This window comes from Cucumis sativus, chromosome 5 (genome assembly GCF_000004075.3).
Source record: "Cucumis sativus cultivar 9930 chromosome 5, Cucumber_9930_V3, whole genome shotgun sequence".
NCBI lineage: Eukaryota > Viridiplantae > Streptophyta > Magnoliopsida > Cucurbitales > Cucurbitaceae > Cucumis > Cucumis sativus.
The window spans coordinates 25,475,162-25,492,794 of record NC_026659.2 but is presented as its reverse complement, the minus strand read 5'-3'; the positions used below and the strand labels follow the sequence as shown (position 1 = coordinate 25,492,794).

The window sequence follows — 17,633 nt, the reverse complement described above, 5'->3', positions numbered from 1 at the left end:
AACTCTCATCACAGGGGTTCTTTTTCTTGTTGGGCTAAGGTCTTAAACCCTAAAAATTGCTTTTTATTTGATGGATGAAACAAATTGACGGGAATATGATTTATCTTACTTTTTCAATAATTCGAATGAAATTACCAAAAGGATTAAGCAGTACACGTTGGTTGGGCTTTCAGCCTCCACTCTCTTGCACTCTTATTCTCTCATTTTATTTTTTCATATATTGCTCTCTTCTCTTTTGTTGGTTGTTTTTTTTTTTTGTTGGGTGTCATTTTCTCACTCTCCAACAAGCAATTCTATTGAAGGTCACGTTGAAGAAGCTATAGTGATTGTCGAAGTCCAAGAAATCAGAAGAAAATGTGAAAAAAGTGTAAATTATAATACTTAACAATGATGTAAGTAAAAGATCAAAATTCTTAAGTTTAAAAAAGTGAGACAAAAACCATTTGAACGTGTATATCAATTTTTTATTATTTGATAAAAGAAGGATAGAAATTCAAACGACATGCCTCTTAGCCTTAATTACATTTGTAGGTTAGTTTAACTATATTCATTCATGTGGGCATCATTATAAATCAATATTACAAGTATTTTTTTTTATAAAAAAAGCAACTATAAATACAAGAGAAAATGCTCTTGAAAATGAAGTGGGCTTTTGGAGGTCCGGCCCATTTTGCAGGAGAAGAAAAAAGTGGAAGTCATTGCTGTCGTTTAAGTCCCCACCACCGACGACAAGGAAACCCCAATTCTAACGGCGACGTAACGGTGACAACCCCGTTGCAATTCACAGTGGGACTTCTCGGGGTGTCCCTTCCCCTTTCCCCGCAGGGCATAGTAATGATGTTGTAACTTCAAGCTTCAAGCTTCAAGCTTCAACCCTCAGCCCTCCCAAGAACAACCCGCCAATTCTCCACAACACTGATGGATTCTTATCATCAGACTCACCATTTCCCCAGGGCTCCTCCACCTCCTCCGCCGCCACCCTCCTCCTCCTCTGCCCCCGCCGATCCCTATCACCACCAACCTTCCTTGAGGCCTCCCGTTCCCCCTCAGGGTCCATGGTTCCCCAACCAATTTCAATACCATCCTTCGCACTCCGCGTCCCCGACTCCTCCTCCGCCTCCGTCTCAGTGGGGTCCGCCGGCGCCTCACTCTGACCTTGCTCCGCCTCCTCCGCCTCCTCCTGGTGCTTATCCCCCCCATCCCTATGCTTCGCAACCTATGCATCATAACCCCTTCCCACCTCCTCGTCCTCTTATGTTTCAGCACCCTCCTCTTCATTCTCAGGTTCCACAGCCTTATTCGCAGGTGATTCAGGCTAGTTTCGTTAGTTAAATGTTTGCTAACTCTGAATTTTCTTACTTCCTAGAATGCTTTCTTGACATGTGGGAATTTAATGGCGTAAGATGGTGGAGGATATGAGTGATTGTTTGGATGATTCTTGAAGTGGGGGTGAATTCATTTTGTTTTGTTTTTTATTTTATCTGTTTTCTAAGATTTTCTTGACTTCTGAGGTTCATCAATGTACTTTCTGTAGGTTATATTTGATCATATAAATCATTTCTTTACAATCTGTTGACCATTGTAGGAATGGAACAATCCGAATTGGGCTCCGCACCAAGGCTGGGAATATCGAGGTTTTGTTACTTAATATCTTGATTGATTTTTGCTGTTAGATTCTACCTGGACTTTTCACTTAGCAAGAATTTACCTATCACCTAACCAAGTATAGATGCTGTTTTGGATGTTTTTTTCAATATGAAATGCTTATAAAAATGAATCGCACCAAGGCTGGGAATATCGAGGTTTTGTTACTTAATATCTTGATTGATTTTTCCTGTTAGATTCTTCCTGGACTCTTCACTTAGCAAGTATCTACCTATCACCTAACCAAGTATAGATGCCGTTCTGGATGTTTTTTTCAATATGAAATACTTGTAAAAATGAATCGCACAGCTGGGGATATCGAGGTTTTGTTACTTAATATCTTGATTGATTTTTCCAGTCTACCTGCACTCTTGCTTAGCAAGAATTTATCTATCACAAAACGAAGTATAGATTCTGTTCTGGATGTGTTTAATACGAAATGCTTATAAGAATGAATGACTGATCTTCGATAATCTTGGTTTATCCATATGGCATGAAGGATAGTCAAGGATCTTAACTTAAACTATCTGCATTAATCATTATTACGAGAAACAATGCCTCCACTTACTGATGGTTTGCTTTCAGAATCCAAAGAGTAATCTTGTAAACTATATTGAAGAATGGAGGGCTGGAAGCCTATTTATACAAGAGGTGGTAACTGGCTGAACCAGTAAGTTGGTTAATAGACCTAGGCAGCCGGTTATTAGAGATAATCAACTTATAAAGACAGATTCCAGCTTATATAAACGGTTCATCAAATCATTGATTAAAGTATCTACATCGCTTACACTTTGTAGTTGTGTTATTGTGTTGTCAAGTCTCATTTGTTTAGTTGAGTTATTATGTTAGGATTACATTTTTGTTTCTTTGAAATCTTAGTGATCCTTCAGTTTACTGGCTTCTGTGTACTTTTTTTTAAAAAATTTAATAACAGCCCAAAGCAATGAAGAAGATTGGGCCGCCAGAGCTAGGGCATGGGCAGATGCGAAGACTGCAATGGAGAGTCAGCAATCTCAGTTTGCACCTACAGGAAGACCTGAAGAACAGAACTATTATCATGATCAGTATTCACAGCCAATGAATTCAAATCATCCAGATATGTCTCATCAACCTCTTCCCCCTTCAATCTATGACCAGTTTTCAGCTTCAGCCACATCTGTTGGCCGGCCACCAGCGGCTCATCACTTGGAGTCCACACCTGTTACTGTTAGCAGCGAACATTCTTCTTATCCTTCAGATGGACGTCCAACTTACACTGTTGGTGATGTTAGTTATGGAGGCAACATGAACTCTTCTTTACATCATCAAGGAAAGTTATCTTCAAGTCCATCAGTTCATCAGCAGGAGGTACCTTCTAGTAATTATTCTGTTACAGGTAATGATTCACTTGTATATATGAGTGTAGTTATTCCTGAAGAATCCTGCTTTCAAACCCATTTATTAATGAAACAGAAATTCTTTTTGTATCAATATCATCAGCCCCCCCAACTCTCTTTCCTTCTAGGGAAAAGAAAAAACTCTTTGCTGGGTGACTATCTTGCAGAATGGAGATTCTTTTGGGTGCTTTTATTAGTAATAGTTTGTTCTCATTGGTTATTTGTCGACATCTACTATGAATTGTGTTACTTTTTGCCATTGTATTGTTGTTGTTGATGATGTTGTTATTGTTATTGTTATAATAATAATAATTGCAAAATGGCTTGTCAATGTAATTTTCAATGAGCGATTATGAGAAGCTGGGTCGCTGTTGTTATGTTCTACTTCATTGCTCTAAGGCAGAAAGCCCCCCCCCCCCCCCCCCCCCCCTCTCCTCCCATTCCTTACCCCACATGCACTTGTGAAAAGGAAAAAATGGTAGATCGGTCATCTTTCTCTACTTCATTCCAATTTAATCAGTGTACAATCTAGATTCTAAGACTTAGAACAACTGGTCTTTGAATGAAGTACCGAGGCGTGTCATAGGTTTTTCTGACAAGTGTTTGACAAATAATCTAAGGTAAAATTTGTGTTTCATATTCAGCTTTTTACTACCGTCAAGAATGTGGTTGACTTCTTCAGAATCATAATCATGTTGAGTTAAGTCACCAATTGTAACTTGCATGAACTTTTTGAATCTTCTGGGCAGAAGCTTATTTGAAGCAGAGATTTGATCCCACATTTTAAATCCTAGGAGTCCTACTATTTATGTAGACTTACCCCTCTCTTTATTTGTTGGTGCTACTGTTGTTTCCTCTCAATTTCTTAATTTCAACTTCTATCTCAAACACCTAATGGCAGGTAAAGAAGACACTGCAGATCAAATTGTACAGTCTTTCAAATCTCTACCTTTACAAAATTCTTCAATACATGATGGGCTGCAGCATTTCCAACCACCCAATCCTCCACCCTATGCATATGGCAATGATCCAGGGCCAGTTGGTCCTGTAACCAATCTTGCAGATCAGCCTTTAGATTTTGCTCCCAGGTTCGGTCATGACCATGGTTTAAGAGTGCATGCTGGCTTTGCTCGCAATGATTCAGGAGGATCCACTAGAGGCGTTGATTCTGGTGTCCCTATGCCTTCCTGGTCTTCTATTTCTCCTGGCTTGGTTTATCCACCAATTCCTCCTCCTTTGGCATCAGGAACACAGGTCTTGGATTTGTTTTATGAATTTTTTGTTCCAAGTCATCAAGATAAATTCCTGAAAACTTTTATAAATGTGCAGCTTGATCCTTCAGTAGCTGTTCCTTCTTCTGTTCCTGGACACACACCGCCCCCATTTGGAAGATTTGCTGGTTCTGGCATCACCCCTGCAATTCCTCCTGCCGCTACTCCATTTCCTGGAGCTGCACTTCCTCCCACAGTCATATCTGGTGATGTATATGGCATGTCAAGTATGTCTGAACGTCCAAAAAAGGTAAACAGCCACATGACCTGATATGGGAAATATGATAAAATGCTCGTTAACTGATCCTGTAAATTTAGGCTTCTGTGCCAAATTGGCTGAGGGAGGAAATAAAAAAAGCAGTGATCACAAGCTCTTCTTCTGACCATCCTAAGGAGGATGCTGAACTCATGGAAGATCGCGGAGTTGACAAGTCTTTTGCAAAGAATGATCAAACTGATAGTAAAAGTATTGATTCATCTAGGTCAACTGAAGAAGAAGATGATGAGGTTCTATATAATGTTATGTTTTCGGAATGATTTTAATGCTGTATGGTGCACTATTTTGTAGTTTAGAATGAGTACTTTACTTTATCCAGATGAAACTTCTTCCATATTCTCTTTTGATTGTGGAGTTCGTCTTTTGTGCTATGCAGGATTTTGTGGAAGGAGCAAGAACTGCAGAAATAAATCAAGAAATCAAGCGTGTGCTGACCGAAGTACTTTTGAAGGTTTTGTTGCTAAATCTGACCTACATGTTTTTGAAAAAATCAATAACCATTCTCAAATTTCTTTTCCTCACATACTGCCATAGTTCCATTTCATGTTATCACATAGCCTGAATTGTAGAACCAACTATTTCCTTGGAATTTGGTTTGGGTTATGACATTTGCAATGGGGTTGGAGTATCCACATGTGTTCATCTCTATCTACATGCTCCCGTTGTTGTACGGATTTTGAAGTTGTGATTCATTTTTGTGGATTTGCAAGGAAGCTAAAGTTGATGTACTTTGAATTTTGGGACAATTGCAAATATTAGCATATATAGCAACATTTTAAAGTAAAGTACTCATTCTAAACTACAAGATAGTGCACCATAGAGCATTAAAATCGTTCTGAAGATGGGAGGATATTTTGATCCCATGTCTATGGCTGCTGTTTAGTTTAGTTTAGTTTGGATTGGGAAGGAGCAAAATAATTTTGGTTTCTGCCCCTGCTAGATTATGTCTTGTTATTGTTGGTTTAAGCATGGAAATTTAGGCCTTTTGCGTCCCTTTTGCTTCAGTCGTGCTTGTTCCATAATTCATATTACTATTTAATGAGAGGAGGATTCTGTGTCTGCCGTACCTTGCTTAATTAATTGCTCTTACTAAACGTGTGTAGTATATATGTCCGTGTTGGAACTTATTTTGCAGCCTGGTTGACTTGAGAAATCGGTAGAAAACATTTATTGGACTTTTTATGTTTATATGTATGCATGTTTGTCTGATTTCTACACAGGTTACTGATGAACTTTTTGATGAGATTGCTACAAAAGTTCTGGATGAAGATGATCTTGCTGTAGAAGGTGACTATCTACACTCCCCTTTGCCCACCCCCACCACCATAAAAAAAGTGGGAAAAAAAAGGAAAAGAAAAGAGTACCTTAGAAGTTTTGCTTTTCTCCTCTATTTCTCTCACAACGCTTCCCTTTGTTATCTTTTTACATTCAGCCAAGCCAAATCAGAATATCTCTTCATCTACCTTGCCAGTTTCAACACCCAAAGGTTCCGCCAAGATTTTGATTCCAGTTAAAGTTCAGGAATCTGATAACGATGATACTAGTGAGAAGTCAAATTCCAGCTCACCTGGAGATGTACTTGGCCTTGGAAATTATGCTTCCGATGATGAAAAAAATTATGATAGAGATGGTGAAAGTCAGAGTTCAAATGTGCAAGGTTCCAATATAAAGGTGAGTATGGAGCCATCAAGTCCAAAAAGAAATTTAAGAGATACGCAGGATGCAGTTAAGAATCCAAGCAGTCAAGAAAATGTTATAGAACACAGTGGAAATCATTCAACAAATGACATAAATTATGGTTCAACCAGTTCAGCTAATGAAATGAGTAAAAACACAGGGTCAAATAAGTTGAATGGTAATCGGGTAGATGAAGAAATGGGTCAAGAACATTCATTGAAGCCAAGCTCTAAAGGTAAAGGTAAAGATAATGAAAAACGACTTGGTGATGGAACTGCCTCTGGGACAAAGGATAATCTAGGCATGGTATCTGAACAGCATGGGAAGAATTTCAATGGTAAAAAGGGATCGAAAGATTCTCCAGATCGGGAAACTAAAATAAAATCTCATAAAAGTGGTAAGCAGGAGAGTGCGAGTGGTTCTTCATTGAAAGACGGTGTTAAGGAAGAAGGGGAGGTAAAAACTAGGACAAGTGAAAAAGCTGATGAGGTTCGTCGGAAGCAAGATCACAGGCACCGGAGGAAGGAAGAAAGAGATGATCAGCATCTCCAAAAGGAAAGTTTGAAGGACCAAGGAGTTAAGTCTGGCGAGAAAGGTAAGGTTGACTCTAGACACAGGTCTACGCATCACAATTCAAAGGAGGAAAAGAGAGAAGACAAGCTTCTCAGGGTTAGCACCAAAGATGATACTGACCGAAAAAGGGACTATGCTAAGGATGAGGAAGGTAGAACGAGACAGAAAATTCCAAGTGACTCAAGTAGGCACAAGAGCAGTAGAGACAGAAATAAAGCCAAGGTAGTTGATCATAATTCAAGTGATGACTCAGATGTTTCTAAAAGGTATTTCTTGTAGATATTCCTATTCTTTTCCCCTTTTGAAAAAGTTATATGGGATTTCATTCGTTGTCCCTTTCTGCAGGAAGGTGAATTCAAGAAAACGTGACAAATCCCCTTCTCCAATCAGGTCTAAGAGAAGGTATTGTAATCCTAAACCTCTAATTCACTTTTGCATCTTTGACATTCCATGGAGATTTGACTGTTATTTTATTTTTTTTATTTTGGAATACGAAAATGAATATAATTCGATCTGCTTGGTTATTTGGTCATGATGATCAAAAGTGAAGCTGTTAATTGAATACATCTCTTGGAAAATGGAAGACATGGGCATCATCACTGCCCAGCTTTCAAGTTCATCATTTGCTGCAGGAGTTGAAAGGAATTATGTGAATTATTTCTCCGTTTCTTTTCTTGTGTATTGTCCAATCCATGTTCTTCTCTTCACATAAAGATTGAGGTTATCTTTTGTGGTGTATACTAACAAATAGTTTCTTATTAAGTTTTACACTGCACAAGGCTGAGCATCTCTCTTCTAAGCTTTTGCATGTTTAACTCACCAAATCAGTATAATGGATGCTTTCATTTCTAGACAAGTATCGCGGTCACCACATAGCAAGCACTCTCAGCGCAGGCATTCTCCCTTCTCTTCTCTTGATATCACCAGGTATGACGCATTGTCTCATAGATTAAGTTTGTGTATGTGATCTAAAGGACATATGCACACTCATCCTCGTAACAGTAAGCTGCTCCAATGGATGCTTCAGATTCTTTATTACCAGTTGTTCTTTAGGACTAATTATACATATTATTCAGGGCGAGGCGGTCAAGATCTAGGTCCCCTGCAAGACGGCGCAGATGACTGTCGATGGCTAAAGAGAATCCTAACTAATTGTATTGGTTTGGAGACTCGGAATCTTGATTTCAATACCTGAATCCGAGCTGCGTTTGGAAAAGATTCACAAGCTGCAGATTCTATCGGAATTTAAAGAGGTCGCAATCCAAAAAAAGTCTGTTCCAATGGCTTAACTAGGTGGTTGTGATACTCTAAGGGTGGCTGTGCACGTGAGGGATTGAACTGGTGATACTACATACTGTTCTAGGTGGAGCTGCTGCTTTAAATATAAGATGATATTGGTTACTTGTGTAGCGCTGTTTCCTTCAGTTTATACAATCGTGGATTTGAAGGGAAAACCTCAGGTGTAATAATTTTTTGCTGGTTCGATTTGAGTTAGGAATGGGGTGTAAAAAATGTATGATGGGAAAAGAAATTTAACTCACCGTTGGAATTTTTTGTGTATGTATTTGAGTTCTTAAATCTTAGGAGCTTCCACCATCTGTCTGTGCTTTTACATCTGAGTTTCTTTATCGAAAAGGGGAAAATGATGAACGAAGCTCATCGTTTATCGCATATAAAAAGGCTTTGCAGTGGTTCAGAACTATCCCATGGGAATGGGTTTGGACTTCAATGGATATGATGTGCTGCTTTTTGGTCTCTCTGGTGCCTAACTTCCAGTGGGATTAGCATTTATTAAATTTGAATTATGAACTTTGTTGGTTTGAATTGTTTTTTGTTTTAAGAAAATATATATATATACAAAATAAAAAGGTAAACAACATAAACTCATTTTAACAGCTGACTTTTGTTATTCTGATGTATCAAATAATGATGATTTTTCAAACAATCAACTTATTAGTGCATACTCGACCGTAATCGAGTTGCATTGGGCTGACTTGTAAAGTAATTTAGGGGTTTTTTTAAATCTTTTTAGAGTATAATAATATCACAAAATGTGGTTTGGGACAAAGAAATCAGTTAACAATTCATTCTAACTGTATTTAACTTTAAGAAGTATATATTAATCGTTCAAGTATTAAATATAATGTCTTGTCAATTATTTATGTAAAAGTTTGAAGCACTTCTTTATTTCGATAGATGTGGACACGATACTTAAATATCCATCGGAGAAATTAGTTTTTTCACCATAACAACGATATTTTTTTTATTTATTTAAGATAATATTTTATTATATTTAAAAATAGCCTCCATCAAATTGGATTGATTTACAAAAACTAATAAATGGTTGATCCTAGGACGAATGATTTTCTCTCCTCTTTTTGTGTTTACGTTAAAGGCTGATCATAGCTTCATTGATTGGTGGACTAAAAAACTCAAAATGCTGAAAAATGGTTCTATTGGATTTCGATATCATATTCATATTCATACGAAAAAGAAAAAAATGAAAACGAAGCATTCCCTCCATTCTCAGTGGACATTAAAGTATTAATTCTTTCACATAACGACAGGCCCTCACATGGCCGGTGCGGTGGCGTGCGCCGTTGCTGACGCCGACGCTAATGGAAGTGGTGCGTTTGTTACTTTTGCACTCCATTTCTTTCGGTTAAAGTCTCATAAGCAATGAATAACCAATATCTTTCACCTCTCGGTATCCATGGCGGACCTTCAGACACCAACATAACAGTTCATCATGAAGGTTCTTGGGCCTTCCGATTCCATTTTTTTTTTCAGTTTGATTTTGCTTTTCCTTTTCTCTTCATGTTTCCTTTCTATTTCTCGACAGGCAATTGAAGCAGGACTTTGCTCAATCTGGCTCTCCGGATTGCTACTGATTGCTCTCTCGTTGTATGCTACTCAATGTTTGCCTTCCTTCAAAGACCATTTTGTGAAGCCCGAGCTTGGCTCTAAAACCTTGGGTGATTCACTCAATCCTTCAATTTCAATTTTCTCAGCTCCTCGCCGTTTTGTTGGTAATATTGGAGTTCGACAGAGCTTAGCTATTCGTTCATGGCTTGCTTTGTCCCCTCAAATTACAGTCATTTTGTTTAGCCAAGACCCTTCCATTGTCTCTTCTGCAAGTTCTTTTAGTTCTCGGGTTTATATTGATAGCGACATTGATTTTACGTAAGTGAAATTGTTGATTTGAAGAAGTTCAAATGTATTTGGTAGATTGCTTGTGTTCATTTTTCTTCTTGTTTTATTTGTGTAGATTCCTTGGAACCCCTTATTTCCATTCAATGATGGCAAGATCTCAGTCATTTGCATCAGACATTTTTGCATTTGTTGATCCTGAAACTATTCTTCTTCCTGATTTTATTTCCACTTTGAATTACGCTTATAAGCTTGACCGTGATTGGCTGCTTGTGGTGTCATCGCGAAACATTTCGTACATACCATTCTATTTTAATGAGTCCAAGAGTTATCTCTCAATGGAGGATAAACAATTTACAAGAATACAGAAGGTACTACTTGTCATCTTTCCAGCAATCTTTTTCGATGATGTAATATTAAATTTATTTTCACCCATAAGCTCAAGGATTTAATATTGTATCTAGGTTGAGTAAATGATCAAGGATTCCTTTGATCATATCCCGACAATATTATTTCCTTCATAATTTACTTTGATTTCCACTTAATGATCAAGGATTTCAAACAATCAACGTATTAGATGATATAACAGATCTTTTGAGGCAATAGTCCGGTAAAAGTCATATAATATGTTGAGCAACCGCTTAGAAGATGGTTTTCTTTTGGTTTCAGGAGTTGCTCAATGAGCATTGGCAATGGAGTTACTGTGGAGGGAAAGAACTAATAGCGTGGAACAGCTGGGACAGTCCATTGCACGGTGGAGTTCTTCCACCCTTCTTGTATGGAAGAGGGATCCATAACAATTGGGTCATCAATGAAGCTATGGCATCTGAATTCAGGTTTGTGTTTGATGCAAGTTGGACCATCAGTAGTCTCTATCTCCAAGATCTTGAGCAGCCATCCAGTGGAAGAAATGAATATTCAAATTCTTCAGTTAATGGAACAAGAAGCTGGGAATATTTTGGAAACCACCATCTTGGTTCAATATATGGATCTTCATTTCATCCCCAAGCTAAAAATTTGACTCTAATGAAACTTCTCAAGTGTAATGGGCACTATATTTTGATCAACACAACTGAAAACACACTAAATCAATTTGTTTTTGGGAGGAAGAAGAAACCTACAACTTGTGACCATAATTTTCGATCACTGGAGAAACTACAAAATTGCTCAGTGACAAACGGGATATCATATTCAGAAACTTTAGAGCTTCCATTTTCCTTGGAGCTTCTCTTGCCCCTGGTTGCAGATAAGAATAAGACAATTGTGCTTGCAATTGCAGGTTATAGTTACAAGGATATGTTAATGAGTTGGGTTTGCAGATTACGCCGCCTACAGATCTCCAATTATTTAGTTTGTGCTCTCGACTCAGATACCTATAAATTCTCAGTCCTGCAGGTTCTATCGACTCTCTGTCTTCTGTGTTCTTTTAGCTTCTGTGTTATGCCTTTTTATTAGATTTATTTCAACTTTTTATATTCAACAGTTCAATGTTTATCTCAGGGCTTGCCTGTGTACAGAGATCCATTGCCTCCAACCAATATCAGTTTCAATGACTGCCATTTTGGAACAGAGTGCTTTCAGAGAGTGACAAAAGTGAAGTCCAGAATGGTTTTAAGGATATTAAAGCTGGGTTACAATGTACTTCTTAGCGACGTTGATGTATATTGGTTTATGAACCCTCTTCCCTTTATTTACACTTTTGGTTCTGGTGTTCTTGTAGCACAATCTGATGAATACAAGAAAACAGGTTTTCATTCCCATCCCAGATGCTCTTTTCTAAGTACACAAAGAATATTGAAAACAAGTATTTGTTCTAAGTTATCCAATTATTTTCCTCACTTTATGGCTTGATTGTATATGCAGGACCAATTAACCTACCTAGACGCTTAAACTCTGGTTTTTATTTTGCTCGTTCTGATGAATCGACAATAGCTGCCATGGAGAAGGTGGTGAAGCATGCAACAACTTCAGAACAATCAGAGCAGCCAAGCTTCTATGATACCCTTTGTGGGGAGGGAGGTATTAATCGTGTGGGTAGTAATAAATGTTTGGAACCTGAAACAAATTTAACAATCCATTTTTTGGATAGAAACCTTTTTCCTAATGGCGCATACCAAGGACTTTGGAATAAAAAAAATGTCAAATCAGCCTGCAGGAAGAAGGGCTGTTTTGTTCTCCACAACAACTGGATTAGTGGAAGACTAAAGAAACTGGAACGTCAAATGTTTTCAGGACTTTGGGATTATGACATGAGCACAAGGATGTGCAACCATAACTTGCAAGGTAAAGTTTGGTGAATTCCTTCAGTACGTTGGAGGATTTGTAAAACCCTACTTCCGGATTGGATGATTTTTGCCCTCTCCAGTTGCCGAGGGGCTAAACCTATATGGTAGGATGGTGAATTGAACGAAGAACCGTATGGGGTGAAAATCTCACGAACGGTTTTATTGAGGGGAAAGTAAGGGTGACTTATTTGCTGACTTCTCCACTATCATCCCTGAAAAATCAAATTCTGCCTTATGTAAAGTTGTCGAGTACGCTTAACTTTGGGATTTGAAATTACTGCTTACATACATGATATTGGCCATAGTTTTCAAGAACTTGTAGTCTTAGTAGGGGGGAAGTATTAAGGATTTATTCGGTTTGAGATATCACATTGTTTGAGGAACTTTAGATAGATGTTGGAGTAAAAGATCGTCAACAGGGCAGATTTTGAAATTTTGGAAGGATGAGCTCCCACAAGCATGAATTTGGAAGAGATATACTATTAGAAGGTAAACTTAGAGCTTGTGGTCAGATCATAGGTGCATGTAACATGTTATGCTGATAAATTTTAAAAGTTTGAGCAAAGGCTCTACGAAAAGTACTCTAAGTGTGAGTATGGCTATTTGGTATATTGAAAGAATGATTGCTCTGCCAGAATAACACAAAATTATCTCTTAGTTCAGTCTACAGAAGTACATAAATCTTCAGCAAGAATCCAAATATCTAAAAGGAAAAAAAGGCTGAAAACAAGCAACATACCAGTTACTCGCTTTCGTGATGATTTATAAACAGTGATTTCCATTTGGAAAAAGGAAGAGGATATGTTGAATGAACTGAGTAAACAAATTGTTCCAAGAGACATATCTGAATGTGTCCATATACATGCCTCATAAAATATATGACAGAAGCTTGGTTAAGATCCATGTATAGAGAACTGAAAGGAAAGCACCAACAGGAATTGTCACAGCCCAAGATAGAACTATCTCTCTTACAGTTTCTGCTCTAACACTGTTAAGTCCTCTTGCAAAGCCTACGCCCATTACTGCACCAACCAATGTATGAGTTGCTGAGATTGGCAAACCCAGTTTTGATGCAATTAGCACCACAGAAGCAGCAGCAAATTCTGCTGCAAATCCTCTTGTTGGTGTGAGTTCTGTAATCTTCTTCCCTATGGTTGCTATCACTCTATAGCCCCATATCATCAACCCAGCTACGATTCCAAATCCTCCCCAAGCAAGAACATCAATTGGAATGACAATCTCCGCCCCACCAATAACACTGCCATGAAGTATGGATAATGCAGCTGCCAACGGACCAATTGCATTGGATACATCATTTCCACCATGGGCAAATGACATGAAGCAAGCAGAAAGGACCTGCATATATCCAAATACCCCATAAACTATCTCCAACTGAGTTCCCTTTGGACCTGCAATATCATCAAGGAACCCAATATTTTTACCCTCAATCGTACTTTCATCGGTCCTTTTCGATGACGAAGCCGCTTTGTTGAGTAGATGGCCAAGTTGTCCCTGAATTAATCTGTCGACAAGGAATGCACCTACTGTTCCACAAGCAACGGCCTGCGCTGTAGCCCATTTAAGATTCTTACTTAATGGAAATGATACATATGATATTCCGGTTACGCCGAGGAATACAAGTATTGGTGCAGCTGCAGCAGCTGCCTGTCCTGGATTCTTTGCACTGTACACAAACTGAAAAGGACATACAATTAATTATGCTTTTTAGGATTTGAGTTTTTATGTAGTTTAATGTAAAACTAAGGCAAGTTTGGAAACATACTCTACGAATGCACTTGTAGACAAGGAATGAGACCAAAGCTCCAATTAATGGAGAAATCACCCATGAAGAAGCAACTCTTGCCAATGAGCCCCAAAAGACAGCACCAGCTCCTCCATAGACAAGGCCAAATCCAACCATTGATCCCACTATACAATGTGTCGTCGAGACAGGCCATCCATAATACGATGCAATCTTGACAACAAAAGTGAAGATGAATGAGTAAGGTTAGAAAACTTTTGGTTAATCTTATTGTTCTCCTTTAGAACGCCAACTCTCTTCTCTCCGGGATCATAAAGCTCTCAAAGGAAACTACAGGGGAGATCTTTATATTCACAATTGAATTTAATTTTCAAATATGATGTTGATATAATGTCAAATTGCCTCTATTTCTATTGAAGAAATAATTCAAGAACTATTGGCCAACAATGTCTGAACAAAAATAAATTACTGAGCTATAATACTATAATTTCTTACCTAATATTAATGTGTATTCACATCCAGTCAATTAATTTCTATATTCAAAAGTGCTTTTAAAGAAACTAATTTTAAAAGTCCCTTTCTAGAACAACACTTTTTAAATTATAGAATTTTCAAAATTGTAGGATGTGCTTAAGTATTTTTCAGTACCACAGAATCATGCAAAAATCACTTTAAAAGTGGCAGTTTTTGTTTTTGTTTTTTTTTCTCTCAATAAACTTGGAAGAAGTATGGAAATCATTTCGGGTTTTTTTTTCATAAGCCTATTTCTCTTTTATTGTTTTCAATGGTTGAATTCTAAGTTTTTGAAATCTATTTCTTTTTCATTCTCATCAAAGTTTAGGGTGATCTTTTAAATTATTAGTAGAACGTACATAACAAGTAAAATAAATGTTGAAAGTAAAAATAATATGTGTAAACTTAATTTTTGAAAACAAAATACGCCTAAAATATTCTAGTCTTATTATAAAACCAATTGAAGTGCTTATCTCAATGGTGGCAGTTTTTGGTTATAATATTAAAAAGAATCGTGAGAAGTGTTCAGGGCTAGTCTAAAGTACTTAAAAAATTTCATTATCAAAATGGTTTGAGTAAAAACATATATAAAAAAAAACTTGCAATCTTTTTTTTTTTTTAGAATTACTTTTATAGAAGGACGGTTGAAATATGATTTTAGAAGTTTGATTCATATTTCACTCTCTCCTGAAGTAATTTGAGATATTTTAAAACTTTGTTTAGTATTGTTGTATTATTGTTGAACTTTATGAATGTTTTTGGATATGTGTATTTATGGATATGATGTATAATATTTTTTAAATTTGACAATATTAGGAATAAAAAAAATTATACAAACCCTAATAATTTAATCCAACCCCACCCTTATTTTTAGGGTTGGGTTGAGAATGCTTCTTAGATCATCGCTGTCAACCCAACGAACCCAAAAATTCAGGTTGATCCTAAAATACTCATCAACCCAACTTGTTTACACCCCTAACTGTAGGGGTGTTCACAGTTCGGTTCGAAGATAAAACCATACCGAACCATAAAATACAAAAAAAAATCACATCTAAAACCGAACCAAACCGTTCATCTATGTCAAACCAAATCAAAACTGAACTATTTATACATAAATAAAATCGAATTGAAATCCTTTATGAACATTATACATAAATAAAAGTCCTAAAACATAACTTAAATTAATTTGTACAATATCTAAGTACAAGACATAGAAGTTTCAAACACTGAAATTTGAAAGTTCATCCAAATAATTCATACAAAGTTACACTTATACCCCATAATATATATATGTAATTGCTTTTTAAATAAAGTAGTTCGGCTCGATTTTAAAATCGGTTTAATATCTTAAACCGAATCGAACCACATAAGAATCAGTTTCGATTTTGGTTCGGTTTGTCAATCAGTTCGATATTCAACTATTTTTTGAATACTCTTACCTAACCGTATGTAAACTATTTTAGTTCAAAAAGTCAATAATAACGATTGTAACAAAAAAAAATAAAAAAGAACCATGAAATAGAAAAATTTTCAACAAATAGTAAATAGTAAATGGAAGATTTAAAAATAGTATTTACTCAAACTAATTTACGAAATATAAAGGGGCGTTTTTAATGTAACAATGGGTCATTATTATAATATTGGATAAAAGTTGTCCTAGACACCTCCTAAAGGTTCCATTGAGAAAACTATAGAAGGAAGGATGTAAAATTCTATAAAAGTATTATTATATAAAGGTTTAATTGAAGTCTGCCATATTGTTCATACAACAGAACATAACATAGACTTTAAATAGATCAAATTCAAAGTTTTAACCCCCAAACTTTCAAAAGTTTAGGAACGTAAATTGACATTTTTTTTTCAAAAGGACTTTTAATAGCTTAGTTATAGACTAATGGATAATCAGATTTCATTCTCAATCTCCTAAAGCTTAGTAGAAATAATTTGAGTAAAAATAGAAGAGAAAGAAGGTACGGAAAATGAGTACCTGCAACCAAGAACCAGCAGCAGCCAAAGAAGAAAGCAATCCAGCAAAGTGCAGCATATCCTTCCCTTGAAACACACCCGCAACAATAATCCCATTTTGCATTGTGCTAGTCACATGAGTTCCCATAAGCAAGGCCCCTGAGAATTCCAAAACCGCCGCCATAACCACCGCCTGCCGGAGCGTCAATGCACCGGACCCGACGGAAGTCCCCATGGCATTAGCCACATCATTGGCTCCAATATTCCAAGCCATATAAAACCCAAACAACAAAGTCACGTACGACAGAATTTTCGTCTTCAAACTCAATCCCAACCCTAAAGATTTCATAAAAAGTGGAAGACTAAGAGCTGAAATTGCTATACAGGTAATAATCGCAGTGACTGTTCTTGAAGAAATATGAAAAGCCTGAGCCATTCCTGGTAATTCCTCTTCTTCAACACCTTTCTCTTGCTCATTGTGATTTTGACTGAATTGAATGATTTCTTGTTTTCCCTCTCCACCAGCTTCAGCATAAGATGAAAGTCCAGCAAAAGGGTAGTGTTTGAATTTTGAGATAGATGAGAATTGGTGATGAGGCTTGTAAGACAGGTAAGGATTTGTGTTGAGGAATTTATTTTGGAGAGTGAAGAAATGATTAGATAATGGACGGTGTTTGAGAATTGAAGAATGGGGATTTGAAGAAGATTCAGATTTGGTAATGTTTCTTGAAGTTGAAAAGAGGCAATGAGCGAGAGACATGGTGTGTGATTATTGGAAGAAGAGGAAATTTGATTGAGAAGTGCTTTTTGGAGGAAGGAGATAGTTGGGATTACAGAGACTTAAGGGAAGAATTATCCAGATGGAATCTTGAGCATGGATTTTAGTGGAGGAGAAATGAAAATATGAAAAAACAGGGTCCCATTCTGAATTTAGAGCTTCATTTTGCATCTTTGATCTTACATTTCATTTTTCATAAAAGAAATTGACATTTGTGTTTTGGTTGTTGAGTACTTTCCACCATTTGAAATGAGTGGTTCTTGTTCCTTTTGATTTTCTGCTATTTCTTCTTCACATTTTTGCTTGTTTTCTGAAGTCCACGTTAGATATTCAAACCTCTAGCCTCAAACAGAAATTATTTT

The 17,633-nt window shown here is 36.9% G+C and overlaps 3 protein-coding genes across 5 annotated transcripts; 2 read left to right on the top strand and 1 right to left on the bottom strand.

The window, feature by feature from the left end:
* The first annotated feature begins 745 nt into the window (after positions 1–745).
* Positions 746–8,430, top strand: LOC101214056. 3 transcript variants are annotated; one of them, XM_011657304.2, is made up of 12 exons: positions 746–1,305; positions 1,586–1,634; positions 2,579–3,019; positions 3,922–4,274; positions 4,350–4,541; positions 4,610–4,798; positions 4,945–5,019; positions 5,789–5,855; positions 6,001–7,084; positions 7,164–7,220; positions 7,671–7,745; positions 7,895–8,430. In XM_011657304.2, the coding sequence occupies exons 1-12, from the start codon at positions 919–921 to the stop codon at positions 7,938–7,940; spliced, it is 3,015 nt and encodes a 1,004-aa protein (XP_011655606.1). In that variant the 5' UTR covers positions 746–918; the 3' UTR covers positions 7,941–8,430. The 3 variants fall into 3 exon arrangements, with proteins under 3 accessions (XP_011655606.1, XP_011655607.1, XP_031741481.1); XM_011657305.2 differs by lacking the exons at positions 746–1,305; positions 1,586–1,634 and adding an exon at positions 1,663–1,802; XM_031885621.1 differs by lacking the exons at positions 746–1,305; positions 1,586–1,634 and adding an exon at positions 2,294–2,314.
* An 807-nt stretch (positions 8,431–9,237) lies between these two features.
* LOC105435560 (beta-arabinofuranosyltransferase RAY1) lies at positions 9,238–12,971 on the top strand. The gene is made up of 6 exons (XM_011657303.2): positions 9,238–9,573; positions 9,661–10,001; positions 10,087–10,339; positions 10,638–11,363; positions 11,469–11,715; positions 11,832–12,971. The coding sequence occupies exons 1-6, from the start codon at positions 9,568–9,570 to the stop codon at positions 12,263–12,265; spliced, it is 2,007 nt and encodes a 668-aa protein (XP_011655605.1). The 5' UTR covers positions 9,238–9,567; the 3' UTR covers positions 12,266–12,971.
* Positions 12,972–13,120: 149 nt separating this feature from the next.
* Positions 13,121–17,253, bottom strand: PT2-1 (inorganic phosphate transporter 2-1, chloroplastic-like). The gene is made up of 3 exons (NM_001301090.1): positions 16,516–17,253; positions 14,037–14,228; positions 13,121–13,948 (listed from the first exon to the last, which is right to left on the bottom strand). The coding sequence occupies exons 1-3, from the start codon at positions 17,251–17,253 to the stop codon at positions 13,121–13,123; spliced, it is 1,758 nt and encodes a 585-aa protein (NP_001288019.1).
* Positions 17,254–17,633: the final 380 nt, after the last annotated feature.

What these genes read in the sequence shown, in the direction of transcription:
- PT2-1 (NM_001301090.1), bottom strand. Translation starts at nt 17,253, where the DNA reads ATGTCTCTCGCTCATTGCCTCTTTTCAACTTCAAGAAACATTACCAAA. An exon ending in CTGCTGGTTCTTGGTTGCAG is followed by an intron (nt 14,229 to 16,515) that starts GTACTCATTTTC and finishes TTTGTTGTCAAG; the next exon opens with ATTGCATCGTATTATGGATG. An exon ending in TCTACAAGTGCATTCGTAGA is followed by an intron (nt 13,949 to 14,036) that starts GTATGTTTCCAA and finishes TGTCCTTTTCAG; the next exon opens with TTTGTGTACAGTGCAAAGAA.
- LOC101214056 (XM_011657304.2), top strand. Translation starts at nt 919, where the DNA reads ATGGATTCTTATCATCAGACTCACCATTTCCCCAGGGCTCCTCCACCT. An exon ending in CCAAGGCTGGGAATATCGAG is followed by an intron (nt 1,635 to 2,578) that starts GTTTTGTTACTT and finishes ATTTAATAACAG; the next exon opens with CCCAAAGCAATGAAGAAGAT. An exon ending in TGTCTGAACGTCCAAAAAAG is followed by an intron (nt 4,542 to 4,609) that starts GTAAACAGCCAC and finishes CTGTAAATTTAG; the next exon opens with GCTTCTGTGCCAAATTGGCT.
- LOC105435560 (XM_011657303.2), top strand. An exon ending in AATTTACAAGAATACAGAAG is followed by an intron (nt 10,340 to 10,637) that starts GTACTACTTGTC and finishes TTTTGGTTTCAG; the next exon opens with GAGTTGCTCAATGAGCATTG. An exon ending in TGATGAATACAAGAAAACAG is followed by an intron (nt 11,716 to 11,831) that starts GTTTTCATTCCC and finishes TTGTATATGCAG; the next exon opens with GACCAATTAACCTACCTAGA.